The sequence below is a fragment of the Electrona antarctica genome (genome assembly GCF_951216825.1).
Source record: "Electrona antarctica genome assembly, chromosome: 2".
In the NCBI taxonomy this organism is placed as follows: Eukaryota; Metazoa; Chordata; class Actinopteri; order Myctophiformes; family Myctophidae; genus Electrona; species Electrona antarctica.
In genome coordinates this window covers 32,196,541-32,221,077 of record NC_136807.1, presented here as the reverse complement: position 1 = coordinate 32,221,077, position 24,537 = coordinate 32,196,541, and the positions used below count along the sequence as shown (strand labels likewise).

Below are 24,537 nucleotides of genomic sequence, written 5' to 3'. Positions count from 1 at the left end.
CCTCCCAATCTCACACAGATACTCTTAACCACAAGGCCATTGGGCTGGTCCGCCTCGAGTCAAATTGTGTCTGTAGCATTGATGGGCAGAAGATATGATGTTCCTCAGTCATTGATTGGTTTAAAGGGACACTTCACCCTTTTTGCAAAAATATACATGTTAATGACGTTTAGAAGATTTAGAACACTTTCCTGAGGGTCTGTGTGTAATAAGTCAGTGGTTTTAGATCTTAGCAGTGAGCCCAGTGTCTCTGATGTCCGAGAGTGCAGTTAAAGGAACACTGTCCAAGATGGGTGAAGTTGTATTTGTTTTATCCAGACAATACCTTATCCATTCTCAAATAAGGGAGAATAGAGTGGATATCAGGTGGTGGCTTCCATTAGCTGCAGGACCTAATATTTATGGGAACCGTTATATCAGAATCCTCCACTTACTTTACTTGGTGTGCTGGGACTTCACTATAGTTGTTGCTCACAGTGACGTACAGCAGTAGTATACTAATGAGTTAGTTCAGGAATACAATACCAAATGCGGCCAGCAGAGGGTAACCTATCCTTGTCTTTGAAAAGTCCTTCAGCAGTCCGCTCATGTTTAACATTGATTGATTGAAGAATTTATTAACAGTTTGCAGAATTACAGTACATTTCAAGCACAAACTCAATACAAAGGCTGTTAAACAGTCAAGATCCAAAATGCTTATTTGGGATATATTGAAATATGGTTGAAACGACACAGATAAAGATCCCTCTTAACTACTCCTGAATAAACGATTGGATATGACTGCAGAAGTCTTCAAAGATAAGAATTTGGAATAATTAATTTTTCATTGTTTAAATAGTTTTTCTTTTAGGGGCTGAAGCATAGGGGAGGGGCAGGGAGGAGAGGGGGCTGGATTTGTGGACTGTGACATCACCGTCCAGACTCCACAGGTAGATCATCAGACCAATCCACTGAAGGTTTTTTGGGTGCAATTGAGGTCAGAAAAAATATATACAAAAACAGGAATAAAACAAAAAAGGTTAACACCTTTACTATTAACGAGGCAGTGTTTATTCAGTTCCTAATTAAAGTCACTATAGGACAAAGTCAGGACTGCCTGGCACTCTCAGCTACAATTTCTGATCTGAAGTTTTATGTACATATTGTTTTACTATATAAAGTTGATGTGCCCCCTCGCCATTTTCATGCCCCCTCAGCATACCTGCCCAACTCTCCTGCATTCTGCAGGGGACTCCTTTTTATGTGACCATTTCTTTTCTCCTGCTTTGGGGGATTTCACCCTTTGCGTGGCAACCCATTTTTAAAGGCCCATATACGTATATCAATCATAGGATTATAGATGAATCCACAGAGGGGTATAGCTATAACAACTTGGCAGCCCATGTGGCCTTATTCCGCTCTTTTTCCATCCTCTCGTGTCCCTCACTATAGGACCGGCCGCTCCTCCCCTTGACCCAGAGGAAGGAGATGAGGTGGCGATGAGATGTGAGGGCGTAGCAATCAACACCGGTTTCTGACACTCCTCGTTTAGTGAAGTGAAGCAGTGTTGTTATGTTACACAGCTGGATATAAGAACCAACTATGTAACAACTGGATCACTGGAAGATCATAATGGATCGGAATGCAGGAGAACTTTACGACGTGGACCCTGTACAATTCTGTATGTCTGTCTGTCTGTCTGTCTGTGTTCTTGACAGAGCATCTTGTATTTCAGGAACCATGGAGGCCATCTTCTGTAAAGGGGCCCATTCTCTGGTTACCTGATGGAGGGCTTCAACCATCTGCAGCTCAGCAGAGCTTATGGTGGAAACCTCTGGAACACTTGTCGTCCAGGAGGGTAAGCTTGTGAGCTTGTAGATTGGCTATTTTTATTTATGTATTAATATTAATGTAATGTTCCAATGGTCAAGGCAAAAGAAAAAGTTGAATCATCAATCGCAATTATTTGAATGACAATTAATCATCCACCAAAATGTCATAATCGTGACCCCCCCTCTCCCCCTCGCTGTCGTCACAGTGCATGTCTTACATAACTCATCTGTGAAAGTCCTCCCCCTCCCTCTCTCCTTATTCCCTCTCTCATCCACGCAGCCCCTCCCCCCTCCTCTCTCCTCTCCTCTCTCTCCATCCCTGAGTGTTCAGTGCAGACACAGCGTAGCAGTGTGCGTGTGTGAGTGTGTTGTCGCTGAACAGAACAGCCTCATTCTGGTCGCTCAGTCAGAATGTTGGGTTCTGTCACTGTGGGTCTGCTCTTCATCCCTGCTGCTGCCGTGATTCTGCTGGCGCACACAGCAAGCACCAAGGTAAGACACATGCAACGCACACTCACCACGCACACACGCACACACACACACACACACACACACACACACACACACACACACACACACACACACACACACACACACACACACACACACACAGAGAGAGAGAGGGTTCAATCAAGAGGGTTTATTTGTCACTCACTCATACAGGTTTGCTACAAACAGGTACCAAACATGCATTTGTGGGTCATAGTTATATTTAAAGCATCAGAACTCATTATAAAATGTAATTAATTACTTTTTGTTTTCTTTCACAAATGATGAATCAAGAAAAAGAGACTATAGTTGGAAATTAAATTAAACTCCGAAATGGCTATTTCGTTTTACTGAATGCCACATTACAGTTAAATTGGAGAATATATACTGTAGAATGTCATTATTTCTAATATGAAGCCATTCTGATTGTGTGTGTGTGTGTGTGTGTGTGTGTGTGTGTGTGTGTGTGTGTGTGTGTGTGTGTGTGTGTGTGTGTGTGTGAGAGAGGACACATTTTGTGCGTCATCACTAGGCAACAGTCTATTTCGACTCCAACACTAAACCCGTAACTACAGTGACCAGCAGTAACAATTAGTAACTAATCAAGTTAGAATGATCAAGATTCACACACGTGTGTGTGTGTGTGTGTGCGTGCGTGTGTGTGTGTGTGTGTGTGTGTGTGTGTGTGTGTGTGTGTGTGTGTGTGTGTGTGTGTGTGTGTGTTTGAGTGTGAAAGAGAGAGAGAGGGAGAGGGATGCATACATACATACATACATCAAGGAACAGAAAGAGAAAGCACAGCTGATGCCTGATTGTCTCCACCAGGCCGAAGGCATGGGGAGAGAGTATGTTTTGCACTCCGTCCGTGTGTCCGTCCTTCCTTCCGTCCTTCCGTCCGTCTGTGAACAGCTAATCTCCGGCACCGTTAACCCGGTCGATGCCAAACTTTGCACACACACTCCCTGGATGCCAACGATGAACCTCTGCCCCACATTTTCCAGAACGGCCTGTTATAGCGCCACCATGAGGCAGCTTTTCACATTTTTTTTTACCTAAAACTGCACCGATCTGCGTGAAACGTTGCATGCACACTCCCTAGAGGCCAAGGACAAACCTTTTACCTGCATTTTCCGCATCTGCCTTTTATAGCGCCACCAGGAGGCCGACTTTTGTAAAACACATTTTTTGATATTACTCCTCCAGATTCTGTCCAAAAATCTCACAAATAGTTACACAGTATCTCTATGGTCATGTGCTCAAGTCGGATCTGTCTGATATTTCATATTCCATCCTAATTGCCTATAATTGGCTTTCACAGTTTGCAAGATTGCCCCATTTTGAACAATAGCCTCAAATCATGAACGCAGCATGCAAATTACGTGAAATCTTTCACACATTTTCTTACTAGGCTGAGGAATATATCGCACCCTTTTCACATTGGCCTGTTATAGCGCCACCAACAGGTTGATTTTTGCAAAACACATTTTTGGAACAAAATGCCTCAAATCGGTACACATGATCTCTGTAGTCATGTAATCAAGACGAGTCTGTTGGATTTCTCAGATTGTACACTGATTGGCTAAGATTGCCTTCCAAAGTTTTCAGGAGTGGCCCGTTTTGTACAAAATGCTGCACATGTCCTGCTCATCCAGAATTCTATCCTCAGAGATGCTATGAGTGATCTGGCTCTGCATTTCCTCAACAAAATGAAGGGAAAAAAATCCTCCTAAACATTTTGCCAAACATCACACACACTCCTATCCTCCTGGTGGAGACCTGTGCCCGGAAGGGCACTTTTTCTAGTTTATACTGATTTCACTGGCCATCAACAGCTGATGTTAACCACATGAACCCCAGAATCCATATAACATTAGACAAACAAAAGTAGCAGATTTACAAGCTCACAACGTGTCGACACGATAGATCTTTTTTTTCCAGGTATAGACAACCTGGGTCCAGAAAAAGGGCTTAACAGTGTTTAACTAAAGCCTTATTTATACTTATACTTTATACTCACAACACGTCACATTGTGAGCTTTAAGGCCTGCTATTTGTCAGTAATAACTGCACTCAGCTACAGGCAGTCATAATCAGGAATCATCAGTTTGAATAATTCTCATAAAAGAAATGTTAGCTTCCTGCGCTTTATACTGGTTGCTATAGCAACCATTGCAATGTGGGCTCTCGTTTGTACTCTTCTCTATTTGTGAATGAGATTGAATAACGCTGTACAAACAATATAAACAATCTCACATTTCTATGACTCTCTCCACCTCATCTCTTATCTCCCTCCCTCCCTCCCTCCCTCCCTCCCTCCCTCCCTCTCTCCCTTCCTGTCTGTCTGTCTGTCTGTCTGTCTGTCTGTCTGTCTGTCTGTCTGTCTGTCTGTCTGTCTGTCTGTCTGTCTGTCTGTATCCCTTTCGCTCTGAACCTGAATGACTCCATCATAAACATGTCACACTGCATGCATGCAAAACACGCAAGCACGCACGCGCACGCACACACAGCAAAACACCTTACTAAAAGGACGTTTCTCCAAGGGAAGACACATAAAACTGTGTGCGCATACACGCACGTGTGCACAAATGCATGCTTGCGTGTGCATACACACACACACAGCCAATCGAATTAATGGAGGGAGAACACAGGTCGTTAGAAACACTGGCAGCCATGGCAACAATCCTCCCTGGACAAAGGAAGTATCATAACACACGTCTGTTTTTGAAGGTTATTCTGGGTCACCTGTGTGTGTGTGTGTGTGTGTGTGTGTGTGTGTGTGTGTGTGTGTGTGTGTGTGTGTGTGTGTGTGTGTGTGTGTGTGTGTGTCAGCCTGTACACAGTAACAACAGGTACATAATATCATAAGATTTTATTATAACTTCTATTCCAGTTTTTCCTGTCTACACAAATGGTTACTAATAGTCATAATAATGATCGTTGTCACTATATTAATAGTATTAGTAGTATTATTAGTGTTAACATTATTTTGTAGACGAGCCAGAGGATGTGTGATTTGAGATAACAACACAACTGCAGTGTCCTCACCATTCTTAATGAACCACGGTCCACTCCACAGCCCTAGTGTCCTTATTCTAGGGAAGATCATTAGGAGAAAATGGAAATACGGTACAACGTACAATGTGCTATTTGAGAGATTTGGTGTAGAGGGAAATTCTAGCGGACCTATAGAACTGGGGGGAATGAAGTAAATAGGATTTGTGTGTGGTTAATAATACACATGCAGAGTACATTGGTTCCATTTGTCCACTCTTCACAGAGTAAAATGAACACTAAGGATTGTACTGTGTGGGTTGCATATTGTGTATTGTGTGAGTGCGGGCCGAAGGTCTGACTCAGCATCATCAATACCGGACCACTGGCAGAGGGGAGGAGAAAAATAGCATCTGTGTGTCTGTATGCACCCCATAGATACGATTTGATTGGCTGAGGGCTTAAAAAGGACAGAAAAGTGAGGACGCCAAAAGTGATTGGCCGGAATGTGATGATGTATGATGATAAGAGCGCCCCTCACTTCACACAAATGTGATTCTTTTATGACAATATGACGTCTTTTGACTGTCTATGGCTTTTGTGACAAAATGTGACTAATTATCTCCACTTAGGCTGGAACAGCAGGGGTGTGTCTGTCTCTGTCCAAACCTCACAAATCACTACACCCATCAGCACCACATTGATTGTGCAATGCTGTCAGGAGGAGACCAAGGGAATCCCTCAATATTATTCACATTTCAGGGTATAAGACATGCAGCTTGCACCAGCTTGCGCTTGCAGCTTGCTGGAAAGGAATAGCCAAATATGGCCATAATTTGAGGAGGAGGACGAGAGAGAAAGCACAGAAGAAATTGGCAGTAATCTACTAATCGGTCTAGTGGTGCCGGTAGTCTGTCCATCCTGGTCCCTGGTGTGACCGTCTGTTCCCTGAGGGAACTGCACACAACTACAGACATGAGTACAACAGAGGAGAGCATGAGCATCTATCCACACATTATCACTCATCACATCACCTTTGACATTAGTAACAGTGCTAAGGAATAACTGTCACTGCTGGCTTACTGGTACAAGTACTGGTACTGTACGTGACACAGGCGTGTTTCCCAAATGTCACCAACATCTTGTGGTTGCCCCTCACTGTCTGGCAGAAAGCCAGATCGAACCGTGAACCTTCCACAAGGCCACCGGGCAGTAGACGGACTGCTAAATACCCAGACAATCAGGCTTGTGAATGACCGAACTAGGAGAAATCGGTTTGTCTGTGTACGTGTGTGTCTGCGTTTGTGTGTAGAGGCATAATGCATGTATGGATCTATTTGTGTTCCCGTGACTCAGCACTGTGAGTCACTAGGGCTAGAAGAGAGGAGAGGAGAGCATTAATCACTTCTATCCTATACTTAGCTGATCGGAGTCCTCCATGGCTCTATACCCCATCCTCGCTCCACTACACTAAATATCTTCGCCGAAAATTGCTAATCTACAAGACACGTAGCTTGTTGATCAGCTATTGTCACCCCAGAATAGGGACACTAGGCTTCAAGTTGTTTTTTCTTGTATTGTGAAAATCTAGTATGAATTATATTCACTCTAAATCATTGGTTGTGTACAATTGTACAACTGTCTTTCCTCTTAGTCTTTACCTGCAGTGCGTGGTGGGCGTGGTTTTGATGCTTCACTGGGAGGAGCCAGACGTCTGCGGAGAGAGCTCCGTGATTTGCTACCGTACGAGGCGGATATGATGTCATATCCCACGAGACGTGAAGTCCTCTACAACCAACCGGAGGAGTGGAAGGGGCGGGCTTTGGGCCAAGCGCTACAGCGAATGGTGGAGAGCGACCAGAGACAGGAACAGCAGGAGGAAGAGGAGCAGGCAGCAGGTGATGAAGAAGACCACATTCAATTAATTCTTTAAAAAAAAAGATATATATATTTTTTAAATAAGTAGAATTGAAACGTTATGTTTAAAACAAACCAATCAACAGCCCATAGACATATAAAGGTAGACGCCTATTCCGGCTCTGGGGAGCGTGTCAAAATTGAAGGCACAATTTTACAGAGATTCCTTGCAAAGCATATATAGCGGAAGTATCGCGTGTGTAATGGAAGTCCCAGAAAAGACGCGCTGTGATTGGCCAGTAGTCAATTGAGTGACAGCGAGAGACATGGAGGAGTCGCATGAGTGACGCCACTTGGGCAGCGACGCAGCGTGCCTTCAGCTTCCCTAACGCCAGGGCTCCACCGGACGCGTTGCGTCTCCGTCGCGTGCGTCAAAAAACGCACCGGTTCAATTTTAATGCACGCGTCGCGTCTCCGTCAACGCAACGCAACGCAACGCGGGCAGTGGAGCCACCCTTCATTGATTAAAAAGGGAACATTCCCTGACGGTGACGGAGACGCGACGCTGACGCGCCCGGTGGAGCCCCGGCGTTAGGCACCTCTGCATGTCGCTCCAATGAACTGCAGCGGCCAATGAGGCATCTATATTGTTTATTATCTATATCAACAGCCTACCTGGCCAATTTGCTCCGCCTTCTGAACGAGGCCAAGAGCGCGGGTTTGGTGGAAGAGGAAGAGGAAGAGAGACCCGGGGACTTCCAGGAACCCCCAGACTACGATGAAACGAACGTGATTGGAAACCCCCAGACCGCCTGGCGGATGCAGCCCAGAATAGACAGGTGAGTGACTTAAATCACTGTTAACCCATTTAGGAGTAGGACTGAGGCCGTTTCCAAAAAGCGCCTTCAAAATCATGACCTATGTTTTCTGAGGGGTGGGGGGGTTAACCAATCAGTGTCAGTCAACACTCCCGTCCCCTCTGGGCTATGGGATCGATGGACTCTACACACGCATGGAGAGTGGAGAAAAGCTGAAACACTTCTACGTAGTGCATTGCTTATTTCTCACCTCCAATGTTTGCAGATACATACAGTATATTAATGCACTGTTTAAGTTCAAAACGAGTAAATCACCGTCTGGCCATCATTTTGAGTTGGACAAGGAATATTTGAATGTATTTTTCCTATACATGTTTTGAACCTGCAAGGCACCAAGTCGGTAGTAAGTGGTTGAATAGAGTCGGTCAGTTAGTTAGTACTCGCAGTCGCCAGTCTGAGCCCAGGTCTGACCTTCCTATGACTCCCTGATCCCAGAATGGATCCAGAGGTGGCCCAGGCTCTACTGGATCGGATCGGACAGGACCGGCTGCAAGCAAGACTTGGAGCACAAAGAACTGGAACAGGACTTGACAGAGCAACAGACCAGGAGACACTGAGGTCAGTGTCAATAGTATGATAAGAAATTACACAGGAACAGTATTAGACTACACTAACCGACTACATATATATATTTTTAAATAAACTTTATTCAAAGAGTATGAGCATAACATTATATGCAAGTTTCACAAAAAGAAAGGAAAATACAACTCTTAGTTTTTATATTTTCTCCCACAATTCCCTTCCCAATCCTCCCCATCCACATCCACCCACCATCTTTCCCCACGAGGCCAGACATACAAACAATATACATACATACATATATACAGGTAACCAATAGATTGAGTACATAACTACGATACGAAGAACTACTAATATGAATGGATTAGATTAAAATGTAGTAGATTATAAATCACAGTAATAGTCAGATGGTTTACTTTAATGTATTAGTTAAACATTAACTTACATGTAGTTAGCTAGTTTGTTCCTTGGTTGGTTAAAGGGCCACTTCACCCCTTTTGCAACCAGATCCTATTTTAATGATGTTTGGGAGACAAGAAACACTTCCCTGCCTGGGGTTTTTAGATATTTTAGTATTTCAAAGGGTCTGTGATGTCATGGACACTGGGCTCACTTACTTCCTGGACTACTATTCAGTAAGACAGCCCTCCCCCTATCCACAAAGAGGAGCAGTGCACCAAAGCATTATAGGAATTGTAGTCCAGGAAGGAAGTGAGCCCAGTGTCCATGAGATCGTAAACACTTTGAAATACTAAAATATCAAAAAACACATATGTGTTTTTTGATATTTTAGTATTACCCACATAAAACCCCCCAGAAAGTGGTTCTGTTTGGTAGACATCCCAAACATCATTAAAATAAGATCTGGTTGCAAAAGGGGTGAAGTGTCCCTTTAATCGGTTAATTGGTCAATAAGTTGGTATTTGAGGTTAGTGCCACAACACTTTAAAGTAATACAGCGTTCTGTCTGCCTCTCTGTATGTCTGTGTGTCTGTCATGTATATCGATCAGATACCTTGTTGCTAAGATACTATCCAGCATTGGACCCGACAACCGCCAGGTGAGTTGGTCTGCTGCTCAGCCAATGAGGACAGACCTGTCGGACAGAGAACCCGCCCATAGGAGGACCCGGCGTTCCCTTGACGACGCGGCCCCGCCGTTGCCTAGCAGCGATCCGCCTCTCCTCAGGGTGAAGAGGTTGGAGGAGGTGGAGGAGGGATACGGTGATGCTGTCCCCGCAGCCCTGCAGAGGATGAAGCGAATCGATACCATGGCAACAGGCCAACAGGATGATGAACTGCATCATGGGGGTCGTAGGCGCAGGAGGAGAGCTGCAGTGAACTACGATCCGAGACTCCTGGCTCAACAAATTCTACAGTACATACAATAGAGAGAGGGAGATAGATGGAGAGAAGGAAAGAGATGAGAGATGATATTCCAGGAAGAGTGCGAGATGTAGATGCATCATAAAAAGTGAACCCGTCAGTCAGTCAGTCAGTCTGTGTCTGTCTAGATAATATCACCACTGTACGTCAGTGTCAGTGTGATTGTTAAAGAAAACCTCTACCATATTCTGCCACAACTCTGTATTTTGATGTAAGGCTAATGCAACGCTTTAAGCATGCAGCACTCTACTCTCCCCCACCCTCTGCTCGTCTCGTCTCGTCTCTTTCTCCTTTCACCTCATTTCACCTCATCTCCTCTCTTCTCCTCTCCCCTCTTCTCCGCTCCAATTTCATCTTCTCTACCATTAGCTTAGCTATAGTAGCAAAACTGACATAAAAATATCAAAAGGCAACAAACAAAATAAAATATGTCCAACTTATAACTTATTTACATGGTTCCTTTTGTTGTGTGGGAGTGTCACTCATCTATGTCCATCACTGTCATTTTACAGTGATTCGACAAAACAATTTCTGCATTGTTGTCAAGGTAACAAGATTTCTTTATCTTTGATGTCTTACTATCCTTGTGGAGATTCTTGGTACTTTCATGGTGTCACGGTTGACGTCATGACGACTTAGTCGTTACGTCATCGCCTCTTCAATAAAGGCGCAAGCGTGGCAGAATTGTTCTTTGACGAATTAGGTTTCCTGCTTAGATCGTTTTTAACATAATATCCGAACCTTAACTTGTTCTTTGAACTTGTCCATCTTTTCATCCGAAGTCCTATCAATTTGGCTAGCCTCAGTCAAGACTCGACTCTTAACAAAGTTAGGAGTTCCATCATAGTCAGCACACCCGCGCGTGACCGCGGGCCATTATCAACCCCAACACATGGATAGTAATACACGCACGCACGCACGCACGCACGCACGCACACACACACTCACAAAATGAATAATTTAAAATGGAAAACAATAGACAGAATCTTGGGCCTATACAATAATACTAATTTTATTTGACAGTTTTAGGGCTGTGAAGACATCATTCATGTCGTAAACTCAAAACGCACGCACCTCGTACACAGTAACAGGCTGGTTCTTAAAATACACATGTATTCTACACATAATCTAAAACATACACCTCATCCATGATACACAATACATTATATTGCAATAAATACAATATTAATATTAGAGTAATACAATATTAATACTACACAGACCTTAATACCCTATCTGTACAGGAAAACAGTTAGAATATTTGTCAATGTAAAAATACTGATGGACCTGTGAGTACCATTGTTGTGTATTAGATTAATTAATTTGTACCAGCATACTAGAGTTGTTTCGATACAGGTACTGGTACACTCGGACCGATACCACCCTCAAGTACTCGTACTCTGTACTCAGAACCGGCCCCAATACTCTGACCCGAGTACCAAAACATCCAATTGACACTAGGCTGAACAAATGCAACGGGAGCAAGTCTGACCCAACACTGCAGCAGATCGCCAGAAACAGCATCTACAAGCATAAACGTGTGTAGGCATGACAGTGTAGTATAGGCATGACAATGAAATTAAATTGGAGAAAAAGGGGGTAAAATAAGTGGTTACTCAACGAAAATAAAAAGTACTCGTATTGGTACTCTGTATCAGCGAGTACTACAAATTAAGTACTTGTACTTGTACTAAAAAAATGGTATCGGGACAACTCTACAGCATACAACATGATGCAGTGACATGTTTACAAGTTAATATACTGGTAAAGTACATGCAATAAGTAATTATTGAAATGTCCTACATTCACAATTGTCAATACTGTATGTCCACCAGAGGAAGATCATGTTTCACCGCTCACGCGTGTGTGTGTGTGTGTGTGTGTGTGTGTGTGTGTGTGTGTGTGTGTGTGTGTGTGTGCTTGCATATGTGCATGTGTGAGCATGTACAGGTATTACTATACTTTTGAGGCAAAAATGTAGAAAGTTTTGGTGTGGGTGTGCCAAGATTATTCTAGATAAGTAAAACTCAACTAAAAATAGAAACTAAATGACTTAAGTTTTAGTCACAATTTGGTCACACGATGTGACATGCTGCGGGCTATTCCCACCCAAATGTTCGCCCCCAGAATAGGGATACTGCGGTTAACATCACAACACTAGTGACAGTGAGTGTGGATAATTCTACTCTGCAGAAATACAGATTTACAGAGTGTGCATAAAGTTCTCAAAACTCGTCTGTGAGAGAAGAGCCCTTGTGCACTTGATGATTTGACAGCGCGACAGCTTTATTTTCTTCTCTCTATCCACTAAAAATAGCAGACGAGAAGTAATGAAATTAAGACTATGGATTGAAATGTCTCCATTCTCACTCCATCTCATGCAGTTTCACACATGCACATTGCACACTGCTCTGAGACTATGCTCGCACGGTCTGCCACCTCTCACAGAGCTGCTTCTTCTTCTCCTACATGCCATTACTTTTCAGTTACACGTACAATAGACTGTCAACTTGTGTAGCCATTATGTCAATGGAGAAACAGCTTTACTCGCTCCTGCGAAGAACTGCAAACACCTGACAATTACACAACCTTTCATTGACTGGTGATATAATAAACATGATATACACATGGATCGATCACACTTTTACGCATAACACTGAATGACAGAATTCTTACTGACATTGCAGCTGGGACTGTTGCACACACAATGTATAAGGCTATAACAATGTAACGTCATGTTTGTCCTAGTGATGACAACAGACCACACTACTTTTCGATGTGTTCTGTTCATTGTCAAAAGAATTGTATTCATACAGCCTGTCTACTTTGGTTGCCCCATAATGATGTAATGACAGTCCTCTATTATATCCCTTCACCCATTGGCCAATGGCCTATGCCTTTCAACTCATGATCCAGACAGATGGAGGAAGGTAGGGCATGTCTTCTGTCAGAGATGTGTGTTCTACTGCTGACACCTTTCTAGTTGGTATCGAGAAGAGAGAAGAGAAGAGAAGAGAAGAGAAGAGAAGAGAAGAGAAGAGAAGAGAAGAGAAGAGAAGAGAAGACTTCCCTGGCTTATATTTGTATCCTTTTTGACAACAGGATGGACAGAGGAACACAGCTGAGGATTCATTCCTGGATTGGAGAAGTGAGAGGGGGAGAAGTGAAGATAAAAAGGGGGACAGAGAAGAACAGAATAGAGCGTCGCAGTCCCGCCTCCTACCCTGGACCAGGAAATGAAACCCAATGCATTTTCCTCATAGATATTTCTTAAAGTATTTATTTAAAGACGGTTACGCCGCGGACAAAGCCAACTCGAGTCGTGACAACTCATGACAACAAACAATATTTTGGACCAAACAAATAATTAGAAAGAAGAAAAAAACGGCAGGTTACAACACTTTTTTGTTGTTTTTCTTCTTTGTAATTATTTGTTTGGTGCAAAATATTGTTTGTGTTGTCATGAGTTGTCACGACTCGAGTTGGCGTAACCGTCTTTAAATAAATACTTTAAGAAATGTCTATGGGAAAAATGCATTGGGTTTCATTTCCTGGTCCAGGGTAGGAGGCGGGACTGCGACGCTCTATAGAGGTATCGCAATAAAGAAGAATAAGATAGAGAGAGAATCGGTCCAATGACTCACCTGGTGAAACTGAACCAGGACATTTTCCTACGCAGATAAAAGACCTGTAGTCACTAGAGAGAGAGAGAGGGAGATGACAAATGGCGAGAAATACGTTTTGGTAAATTCTTTAAAGCCAATAATGCATTACAGATACATTCATAGTGCATTATAAGTTAATCATTTGAATTATATTGAACACTCTCTCTGCTCATCCATCCATCCACCCATCCTACCATCTTTATTATCAGGTGGCAGTAGAGCATCCTGTCTGTTTCCCAGTACAAAGGCCAGTGTTGCCAGTATGGCGGCATCCAGTATTCCCAGTATGGCCAGTATATATGCCCAGTGCACTGAACAGTTCCCTGGAGAGAAACTACTCACCTGAAGAGAGAGAGATGCTAATAATAAATGGGCACGTTGACTTGGTCATTCATTTGATATAAGAAATTAGATCTTGAATCCATAAAAGGTTTTCAGCCTTCAAAGGGGATCGAGTTAAGACTTTGTTCAAACTGCAGACGATTGTTATTTGTTTCCGAAATGTTCTTTAGGACCGAATGTCAACACTGTTATTTGCAAGTGATCAGATGGGATTTGCGTATTCAGACATCATCACTCTATCTGCATTTGTTGCTGTGGTAAAGAGGTAAGACAATGGCATGACTAATGTTCATTGCTCAACTTATGCTTAACAATGTCACTTACAAATAAACAATGTACAAGCTCACAACATGTTGCAATGTGACATGTTGTGAGCTTGTAGATTGGCCATTTTCCATGTTTCAGTGTCTGAGTGTCCAGACTGAGACACATCTTTATAAATTCACATTTGAATCACATTTCAAACCACCTAGGAATGTAGTACAAATCAGATTCACAAAACTAACAATTTTGTATATTTTGCTGTTCAGAATTGATAAAAACAGTCCAGATTCCTGGATAGGCCAAAATCTGATTTGGGCTGCCAGTCTGAACATACTGTACAGTAGCCTAACTTTCTGCATTTTTTTCCCGTGGCACCAAAAGACAATTATGTCATTTTAGGCTACTCGAAGGAAATGTTGACACATCCAATCAATGCACTGACAGAGCAAATTTATAGGACCATAGTCACTCTGTGACAGAACTATGCAATGCTAAGTGTCTGCTACATATTTACAGTCAGCGATGTTGTTTGATTAATGTGGCCTAACTGGAACATGTACTGCAAAGGTTGAATTGAAGTGGTCTGAGAATTAAATCTCAATCTAGAAGTTCACAATGCATCGTGCTGTGACACGTTGTGAGCTTGTAGATTGGATATGTTTGGGTGCGTAACCAAGTATAAAACAGGCATAACAGCATTACTGATAGTTATAACAAGAAGAAGTGAAGTGTAGTGAACTGACCCCATCGCCACACAGAGCTCTCATCTCTGCACACTCCCAGGAGTCTGGAAACAACAGACAGGCCAACGCCATACATGACCCTGACAGACAGACAGACAGACAGACAGACAGACAGACAGACAGACAAAATGTCTCTCACAATTTGGCCAATGTTTGACAAATTTATAGTTTGTTGAAGATTGTTTTCCCCCTCTTTCTTTATTTCCCCTTTTTTAGTTATAAAAAAGGTCTTACAATTCAAGTCATTCAAGTTGAACTTTACTGTAATCTAGGGACCCAACCTGAAAAAAGGGGATCCCCATGGTGGTCCCGACCCAGATGCTGAGAACCACCGGTCTAGACCGTACTCTCCAAAATCTGGATCGGACCCAAAAGATGTAGCATGGGTCATGGCCCATGGGCTCTGCTGTGTACCTGCTGTCAGCTGCAGCCAGGCGCAAATCTTGTAGACGGTAGCAGCGTTACAGAACCTGAAGAGGCAGAGGCATCCCACGCTGGTCCACACCATGGTCAGAGACACACACACCAGGACGGCTGAACTCTGGAACGCTGGCAGAGGAGTCAAAGTTGACAGCCGGCCACGACACTCTGGAACCGGCCAGTCAGTCTCCACACACACCTAAACACACAACTAGTTAGTCATAGTTAAGCCCTAACCACACCAAAGGGTCAAGACAGTTTTAGCGTTGTCCCTGCGGTGTGATATGTCTTGTTGCACGTTGACCCACATTGACCCACGTTGACCCTAGTGATTCAACACATGGAATTCAATGGCCCAAACCACACCAAAGGGTCGAGACGGTTCTAGCGTTAACTCCTTGCAACCGTTTGGACCCAAGGAGTTGCATGGTGACCCTTTGGTGTGGCTTTAGATAGAGATGCAGATATTGAACTAGTCCTATGGTATTAGTTAAGATAAATCTCTCAATAACAGATTTGAGTGGTAGGTCAGTGATAGCACATATGGACACCAACATGTCACCTTTTTGCTGCTTATGCCATGCCATTTTTTCCATGCCTGTAACCTTTGGGAATAAATCACGATTTGGTTGCATTTTACTCTGACTGTGCTGATTTCCCGCCGCTTATTGGGCCAACCTTTACACAATTCAATGGAAAACAGGGCGATGTCCAATACTGGTATATATATTTCAATGAACATGTATTTGTTTCTCTTGTAGTAAAAAAAAAAAAAAAAAAGCCAAATTGATCCATGAGCATCAGTATCGGTCAAGAACTCCCCAACTGTATGGACATTTCCAGAAACCCTATTTTCACTTTGCAATATGTTTTTTTTTAAAATAACATTGTGCCATTGCCTTCCAATATATGTACTGAAGTCAAAAGCACAATATTTGTCTTTGCAATTAGTGGAGTGAGAGTGAAAGTATCCAAAGATACTCAATATCCTCAAGCAAAGTACAGATATAGGCCTACTTAAGTACAATAGCCTACCCTACTCAATTAAATGTACTTGGTTACTGCCCGCCACTGGACATTAGTGAGCCGCCTCACCTCAAACAGACCCAGCGTGCCGCTGTGAGGCGCGGGTCCAGAGCCCTTGTAGTGGGTCTGGGTGCTGGTTCTGACCCAGGAGGGCTGCACCAAGACCACCAGCTGGATGATGGCCAGACATAATGAGCACACGGCCCACAGGACCCCCACGGCACGCGCACTGCGCACAAACTCTGTCTGGTACAACCTGGCTACCTCTGTCACATGTGGGGCGGGGTGAGGGGTCACTGCCATGATGGTAACCACCTGGAGGAGAAAGGGGGGGGGGGGGGGGGGTTATATTGAAAAGAAGAAATACAATAGACTAATAATTTTAATCCCATGCTATGATGCTGCCCCTTTCTCTCTTACACTCAGGAACACAGGATGATGATGGTACATGTCACGTACACGCACGCACACGCACGCACACACACACACACACACACACACACAGGAATAATAACTATGTCCACCACGTGTGTCTGTTTTACACACCTTCATTCAATGATTGATTGATTGGTTGATTGATTCTTTATTAAAAAAATGCAAAGAAAAGCACAGGAGGATTTAAACCCCAGCAAGATAGCCTATATGGCTTCTTTCCATTGGGGTGATGGGGTCCTTCATAGATAGTTCATTACTCAATTCAGCGCGCGTCGCGCGCACACACACACACACACACACACACACACAGTAGCCTACCGCTGTCAACACGGCACGCAGGCCTATGTTCATTAATTTAGAGCGACACTACTAGTCTAATAAACGGCAGAGCGTTAGCAACACATCGTGACGATGACGTCTGAATGAAATATATAAATATGAATATATTATTAATAATAAACGTATTCTTACTGTAGGAATGTAGGATGCTCTCTGTCGTTGTCCTCAGTGCTCTCTCTCTCTCTCTGGACGGAGATTTATTTTCTGTATGATGCTGGGGATGGGGGCGGGGCGGAGGTTGCTGTTCTGCTGATGTCCCTCCGATAGAGGTACAATGAATGATTCTATCACAAATATAGGCTAAATGCTACTGATGTACCGTGGTACAACCACATGCATATGACGTCTGGCTCGCCGTGGGAGGGGGGCTGCATCCATATAACTAATGGGTGCATCAGAGCGGAGGAGAGAGGAGGAAGAGAAGAGGGGTAGAATAATTGATTTATCGAAAACAGTTTGTAGAATGGGTACAGTTCAAGGAAAGTACAGGTCAATAAAATCTGCTAAGAGGGTAAAACCAGAAAAAGCACTAAGACTAGACTTGTTTACATAAAAGGGTCCTCGAAGATGGGGTAGAAGAAATGGAGAATATGACCATGCAGAGTCCCCTGGTGGTGATTCCTTATATTGCTATTCCTGACATCAAATATAGATTAAAATAAAATGAAACTCAATGTTTCACAAAAACCCTCACCCACACCAAACCGCTCTAAGGAAACAGGGACGTGTTATAAGGGTGGCGTACATGGTAGCAGTGTTTTCGCATCTGCTTCGCCCACTATCACTTTGCCCATACAGTATTTGTATTTGAGGCCGGGGAGGCGGGGATGGTGGTAAACTAGCTCTGGTCCCATAGCTCTCGTGGTAAACATGCACTTGCATGCACTTGTCAGTTTACCGTTGTCCCTCCAACACAATTTCTGTGTGGTCCACACATCCAGCTATGCAAATGTTGTGTTAAATGTTTTTGTCATAATAGGACAAAAGGGATTAAAAGCAAATGAGGGCCAGATAAGTCCCATTAGTTTAGAGTGCTCAAAATCTACTCTACTGTAACTACTGTAACATGTATTTGTTTGGTGTGGTTGGACCACATAGTGCGAGACTGTGAGCACGCACGCACCCACGCACGCACGTACATCACACACACACACACACGCACGCACACACACACACACACACACACACACACACACACACACACACACACACACACACACACACAATGGGGCTCCGCTCAATGGCAGCTCTATGGCACGTCAAAAAATCACTTTCACCTAGAAACTGCATTCACACTTTTCAGCTTACTATGGGGAGGGACACATGTTGGAACTTTTTACTTTGAAATGTTTTGTAGTTTCTGAGTTATTTAACTTAAACACCCAATGCATTCTCAATGGCAATAGCACAAACTTTGGCATGCTACTAGTCCTACATAGCTTACACCTAGAAACTCCATTCAAACCTATTTAGGTTCATCTTACGATGGACATGTTTGCCTGAAAAGGAATCTTTGAAATGTTTCATAGTTTTAGAAATATAATGCTTTCAAATTTGAGAATTTTATAATGGGGCTCAATGGCAGCTCTATGGCACATCAACAAGTCACTTTCACCTAGAAACTCCATTCACACTTTTTATAATTCAGCTTACTGTGGGCACACATGCTGGAACTTTTTACTTTGAAATGTTTTGTAGTTTTTGAGTTATTTAACTTAAATGCCCAATGCATTCTCAATGGCAATAGCACAAACTTTGGCATGCTACTAGTCCTACATAATTACACTTAGAAACCCCATTCAAACCTATTTAGGTTCATCTTACGGTGGACATGTTAGCCTGAAAAGGAATCTTTGAAATGTTTCATAGTTTTAGAAATATAGTGCTTTCAAATTTGAGAATTTTATAATGGGGCTCAATGGCAGCTCACACACACGCACACACACGCACGCACGCACGCACGCACGCACGCACACGTACACACACACACACACACACACACACACACACACACACACACACACACACACACACACACACACATGCTGCAATTCGAAACTAGTCCCAGTAAAAACAAAAAAAGGTCAAACTCAAGTCGTGACTCGTGACCCATAAATATTGGTCTGTGACCAACAAATGGGTCCCAACCCACTATTTGGGAAAGTGGAAACAGCAACTCTCAATCTGAATCATTAAGTAAAGGAGTACACCAAGTGAATTTTCAAACGTGATTTAAACACAGGCAAGGTTTGAGAGGCTCTAGTGGTCCAACCTCCAACCATTTCTGGTGGAAATGTCAGTTATAATATAGAAAAACATTACAAAGTGATTCATAATATGATCCATCAACAATAGGTGGTGGCTGACATGCTCATGACTCTGACCATCCCTGTGTAGGTGCTGAAAGATGTTGATTTGGGCGTGTCTTCTACTGTCGATACTCAGCCTCTCTGTTCTACCTCTCCATGTATGTCAGCATACTTCTTTCTGGCACTAATCAGTCTGGACCGCTACCTGAAGATAGTCTGACCATTTGTGAGATCAGGGTTGGTAAACTGTCTGGGACTCTGGGTGCTGGCTGCGGTGGTGATGTTATCTATAGAGCTGCCAAGCCACCGCAGCTCTCTGGAGGCGAATTGAAGTGCATCTACCTGCGGAGTGAGGCCCACTACGTTTTTCGTGTAATTGTCTAACATGGCATTTGGGCGGCTGTGGCTCAGGAAGTAGAGCAGGGATCCAATGATCCCTGGGTCGGCGGTTCGAATCCAGGCTCCTCTTGTCCACATGTCTAAAGTGTCCTTGGGCAAGACACTGAACGCTACATTGCCTCCAATGAGTTGGTTGGTGTGAGCTTGCCACCATTGGTGTGTGAATGTGGGAAGTGAGGACGCTGGCGTTGACTGTTCGCCGCTTCACCTATATGAATTCATGTATGAACTAGAAAAAGTGCCCCTCGGGGCACAGGTCTCCACCAGGCCAGGTCAGGTTGTGGCCTCCTGGTGGCGCTATAATAGGCCAATGTGAAAAGGGTGCCATTTCTTCATACGCCTTTGATGGCAATTGGATGATTTGAGGCATTTTGTTCCAAAAATGTGTTTTGCAAAAATCAACCTGTTGGTGGCGCTATAACAGGCCAATGTGAAAAGGGTGCGATATATTCCTCAGCCTAGTAAGAAAATGTGTGAAAGATTTAATGTAAATTGCATGCTGTGTTCATGATTTGAGGCTTTTGTTCAAAACGGGGCAATCTTGCAAACTGTGAAAGCCAATTATAGCCAATTAGGATGGAATATGAAATATCGGACAGATCCGACTTGAGCACATGACCATAGAGATACTGTGTAACGATTTGTGAGATTTTTGGACAGAATCTGGAGGAGTAATATAAAAAAATGTGTTTTACAAAAGTCGGCCTCCTGGTGGCGCTATAAAAGGCAGATGCGGAAAATGCAGGTCAAAGGTTTGTCCTTGGCCTCTAGGGAGTGTGCATGCAACGTTTCACGCAGATCGTGCAGTTTTAGGTAAAAATGTTGAAAAGCTGCCTCATGGTGGCGCTATAACAGGTCGTTCTGGAAAATGTGGGGCAGAGGTTCATCGTTGGCATCCAGGGAGTGTGTGTGCAAAGTTTGGCATCGACCGGGTTAACGGTGCCAGAGATTAGCTGGTAACAGACGGACGGAAGGACGGACACACACACACACGGACGGAGTGCAAAACATACTCTCTCCCCATGCCTTCGGCCTGGTGGAGACAATGAATGAACCATTGTAAAGCGCTTTGAGCATTTGGAAAAGTATTATGAAAGTGCAATTCATTATTAGTATATTCCAACAGTTCGATTTAGTGACTCATCATGACCAACCCAATGTAGTATGTATTATCCCCATAACTAGGCCAGATCGGCCGAAGGTGAGGGATTATGTTTTCGTCCCCATGAGTCTGGTCATCACACAAGTCAGTGAGCCTATCTGTCTGTGCACAGCTAATCTTGGTCACCGCCAGTGGCAAGCGCACTCACTGTAGGCCAAACATTTCAAATCAACCTCATGGTGGCTGTAGCTGCCATACATTTTTGATGAATGTGTTAAACAAGTTAAGAAGTTCACTGTGTTTTTGTTTTGGTCAAATGTCATGTTTCAATTTTTCTCTTTGTTTTACTGTGTATTGTAAGGCAGGTGAACACCCACAGGGCAGATGAAATGACAGTTGGATCAGGAAGCTTAGAACATCCTGTTTTATGTTCAGAATCAGAATATTTATGTTGAGTTAACCTATATCTGTTTCAGCCAGCCTTCATTGAGAGGAAGTCTACAGACTCATTGGGATTGTGACAACACAGCCACTCATTAGTTCCAGAGACCACACATTGTAAGTCCAGTTTAATATAAAATGTGTCATTTGGCATTCAAGAGCAGAAACTTTATTGGGTGTGAAGGGGGCAAGGAACCTGGATATTGTAGTCCATAAAATATTGAGAATGGTCTATGTTGTTAGTTGTTACAGTTATGATTCTTATGAAAATACTTTTAAAGGTTGTTTCATTTCTACAGTATTTATAGGCCATCCTAGAAAGTGTCAATGTTATTGCTTTTTGGTCCAAAATGCAACTAAAACTAAAGTGAGTCAGCCTTTAATAACTCTTTATAGTTACTTGGAAGTATGTATTCATCCATCCATCATTATTACTGTTTTTTTGTCCCCATTCTGTCCTTTTTTTGTTTTGTTCATTTCATCCTTTCTCTGAACTGGTTTAGACTCTCAAGGTTGTGAAGATGAACACCACAACATCCAATAACTCCACTGAGTGTGTTCTAGATACCAGTGTGACAGCGGTGGTCTTCCCTTGTCTATATAGTGTCCTCTTTCTAGTGGCACTGGTACTGAACAGTCTGGCTGCATGGATCTTTTACAACATCCCCACTACATCCACGTTTGTGGTCTATCTAAAGAATGTGGTGAGTGAAGGGATTTGTTTTGGAAATGTATTTGTCAGTGCAAGATAGAAACAGAGACTATATTGATGAATAATAATGATCCTTCAACAATAGGTGGTGGTTGACATGCTCATGACTCTGACCATCCCTGTGAAGGTGCTGATTCTGCTGAATGAAGCAAGTGTGGGCTCCCTGCCCCTGCGTGTCTTCTACTGTAGATACTCAGTCCCTCTATTCTACTTCTCCATGTACATCGGCATACTTTTTCTGGGTCTCATCAGTCTGGACCGCTACCTGAAGATAGTCCGGCCATTTGGGAGATATGCTGTGCAGAAAGTCAGGGTTGGTAAGGTGCTGAGTGCAACTGTCTGGGTGGTGATGTTATCTCTAGGGCTGCTAGGCATCATCCTGGCTGACAAGAGAGTGCAGCTCTCTAGAGGCATACTGAACTGTTACTCCATGTGGCATGACCAAAGGAGGCACATGAAAGAAGCAGCCTTCATCTTCTTTCAGGTAACACCTCTAAACTTTGCACAGTAATTATCTCTGCCAGGATACTGTTTGGTTCTCTGCACATATACTGTTGTATACACCAGTTTTTCTATTGATGTATTGGGTCCAGAAATGTTTTGTTGTGCTTTCTATTGATGTATTGGGTCCAGATGGTGTTCTGGGGCACACTGGTTCTGATGCTGGTCTGCTACACCTTCATCAGCAGGAAGGTTTATGAGTCATACACAGCCTCCAGCAGCTCTGGAGTGACCAGTCGCAGAATCAAAGCAAAGGTCTTCATTGTGGTAGCAGTGTTTTTCATCTGCTTTGCCCCCTCCCACTTTGCCATGGTTCCCTACACATTGAACCATAAATACCACTGCACAACACGGAACGCCATGGACATCATCCATGAGACCACCATGTGGCTGTCGACCATGAACGTGTGTCTGGATCCACTCATCTACATATTCCTGTGCAAGACATTCCGGAGGAAGTTGACCGCCACACTCAGCCGCAAGCGCCTCCCACAAGGCAACATGGACATGTGTGTCACAGTGTGTGACAGGAGAGGATGTTAAACGTAACTTCGCATCCACCAGGCTATAGGTTACTTCCTGCTCCTACTCCACCTGACCTGACCTATGGAGGTTCACAGAACCACTATTGTTTAGACCTGGTTTCTTCACTCCAGCCTGCCGCTAAACCAATGATATCTTCAACACAGTCTACTAGAAAAGAGGGAGTGTACTCTGGAAAGAGGTCCCCATCCCTCTTGCTTCTTCAACGCTAGCCGATATCATGAATAGAGTACACACCTACCACGTACTCCCAGTTACATGCTGCTGACAGGATGTCTGAAAATACATATAATGTACAATAGACCTTTTGAGTATGCACAGTGGACAAATAGCCTTCATCAAACACCTGTAGAATATCCATTCACTGTGAAAAACACGTAATTTCCTTTCCTATTCATTGACTATCTTGTCCTCTTTGCCTGGGTCCTATAAAACATTGAAGTCAGAACATTGTGGAGATTGGGGGGGGGGGGGACGGGACGGACGGACGGACAGACACTTAGTGAGCATAGCGAGCTCCAAGACCTTTAAGAACATTTCGATAGAACGTTTAGATGGAATCACATAATTTCCTTCATCATTTTGGGACTCTGGTCGATTAAGTATACTACTGTATCTTAAAAATGTATAATTTTATAATTGAATTTATATTAAAACTGTTCAGTCCTTGATGTTTTGTGGACATGTGTGTGGTGAGTAAAGATTCACAAAATTTACAGCCAAGCTGTAAATTATTCCATGGGCCACAAGAAAGGACCAGACAGAAACTGTAAAAATGTACAAAATTACATTTATAATGAAACCACCACAACAGAATATTGCACTGAATATATTCTCAACATTTATGAACTGTATATAATGTCAATTAAATAACTTAAAAGAATAAAAGAAAAGATAACAGATTCAGACATTTGGAACAATATGACCTACGGAGACAAATATCACTGACTGACTGTCTCTGTCCTGCAGACAAACATTACAGTGTTGTCTGTCTAGGACCGTGTTTGACCTACAAACAACACTGTCCTACAGAGTCAGAAAGAGACAGTTTGTCCCTGTAACACAGACGGTTCCAAACGTCTTAAACCGTTTTATTATTAATAGCTTTTGTCAACAGTCATTTGTCACATCTCCAGTATTTTCTCTCCATACAGACTTGTTCTCACAACCAATAACCAAACAATCAATCTGTATTCACCAGGTGGAAGAAAAAAATAGAAAAAGATGACATTTTTCTGCTGGTGGCAGATGTCATGTGACCAATGTGTCACGTGACCAGGGAATGAACAAACAAACAAAAATAAAGCCACAATGTGCTGGTACAACAGAAACGAGTACACAAAACAATCTGAGTGTACAAAACAAT

General features: G+C 43.2%; 3 protein-coding genes across 3 annotated transcripts; 2 read left to right on the top strand and 1 right to left on the bottom strand.

Moving 5' to 3' along the window:
- The first annotated feature begins 2,173 nt into the window (after positions 1-2,173).
- pcsk1nl (proprotein convertase subtilisin/kexin type 1 inhibitor, like) lies at positions 2,174-10,367 on the top strand. The gene is made up of 5 exons (XM_079518579.1): positions 2,174-2,303; positions 6,946-7,189; positions 7,819-7,987; positions 8,462-8,584; positions 9,557-10,367. The coding sequence occupies exons 1-5, from the start codon at positions 2,223-2,225 to the stop codon at positions 9,933-9,935; spliced, it is 996 nt and encodes a 331-aa protein (XP_079374705.1). The 5' UTR covers positions 2,174-2,222; the 3' UTR covers positions 9,936-10,367.
- A 2,525-nt stretch (positions 10,368-12,892) lies between these two features.
- On the bottom strand, positions 12,893-16,693 carry lhfpl4b (LHFPL tetraspan subfamily member 4b; the record flags this gene model as incomplete). Its single annotated transcript, XM_079514944.1, has 5 exons — positions 12,893-12,909; positions 13,790-13,937; positions 14,945-15,024; positions 15,359-15,563; positions 16,460-16,693. 5 exons carry the CDS (start codon positions 16,691-16,693, stop codon positions 12,893-12,895), a joined length of 684 nt encoding a protein of 227 aa, XP_079371070.1.
- Positions 16,694-22,230: 5,537 nt separating this feature from the next.
- On the top strand, positions 22,231-23,171 carry LOC306932962 (P2Y purinoceptor 13-like; the record flags this gene model as incomplete). The annotated part of the gene is made up of 2 exons (XM_079514933.1): positions 22,231-22,611; positions 22,761-23,171. The coding sequence occupies 2 exons, from the start codon at positions 22,231-22,233 to the stop codon at positions 23,169-23,171; spliced, it is 792 nt and encodes a 263-aa protein (XP_079371059.1).
- Positions 23,172-24,537: the final 1,366 nt, after the last annotated feature.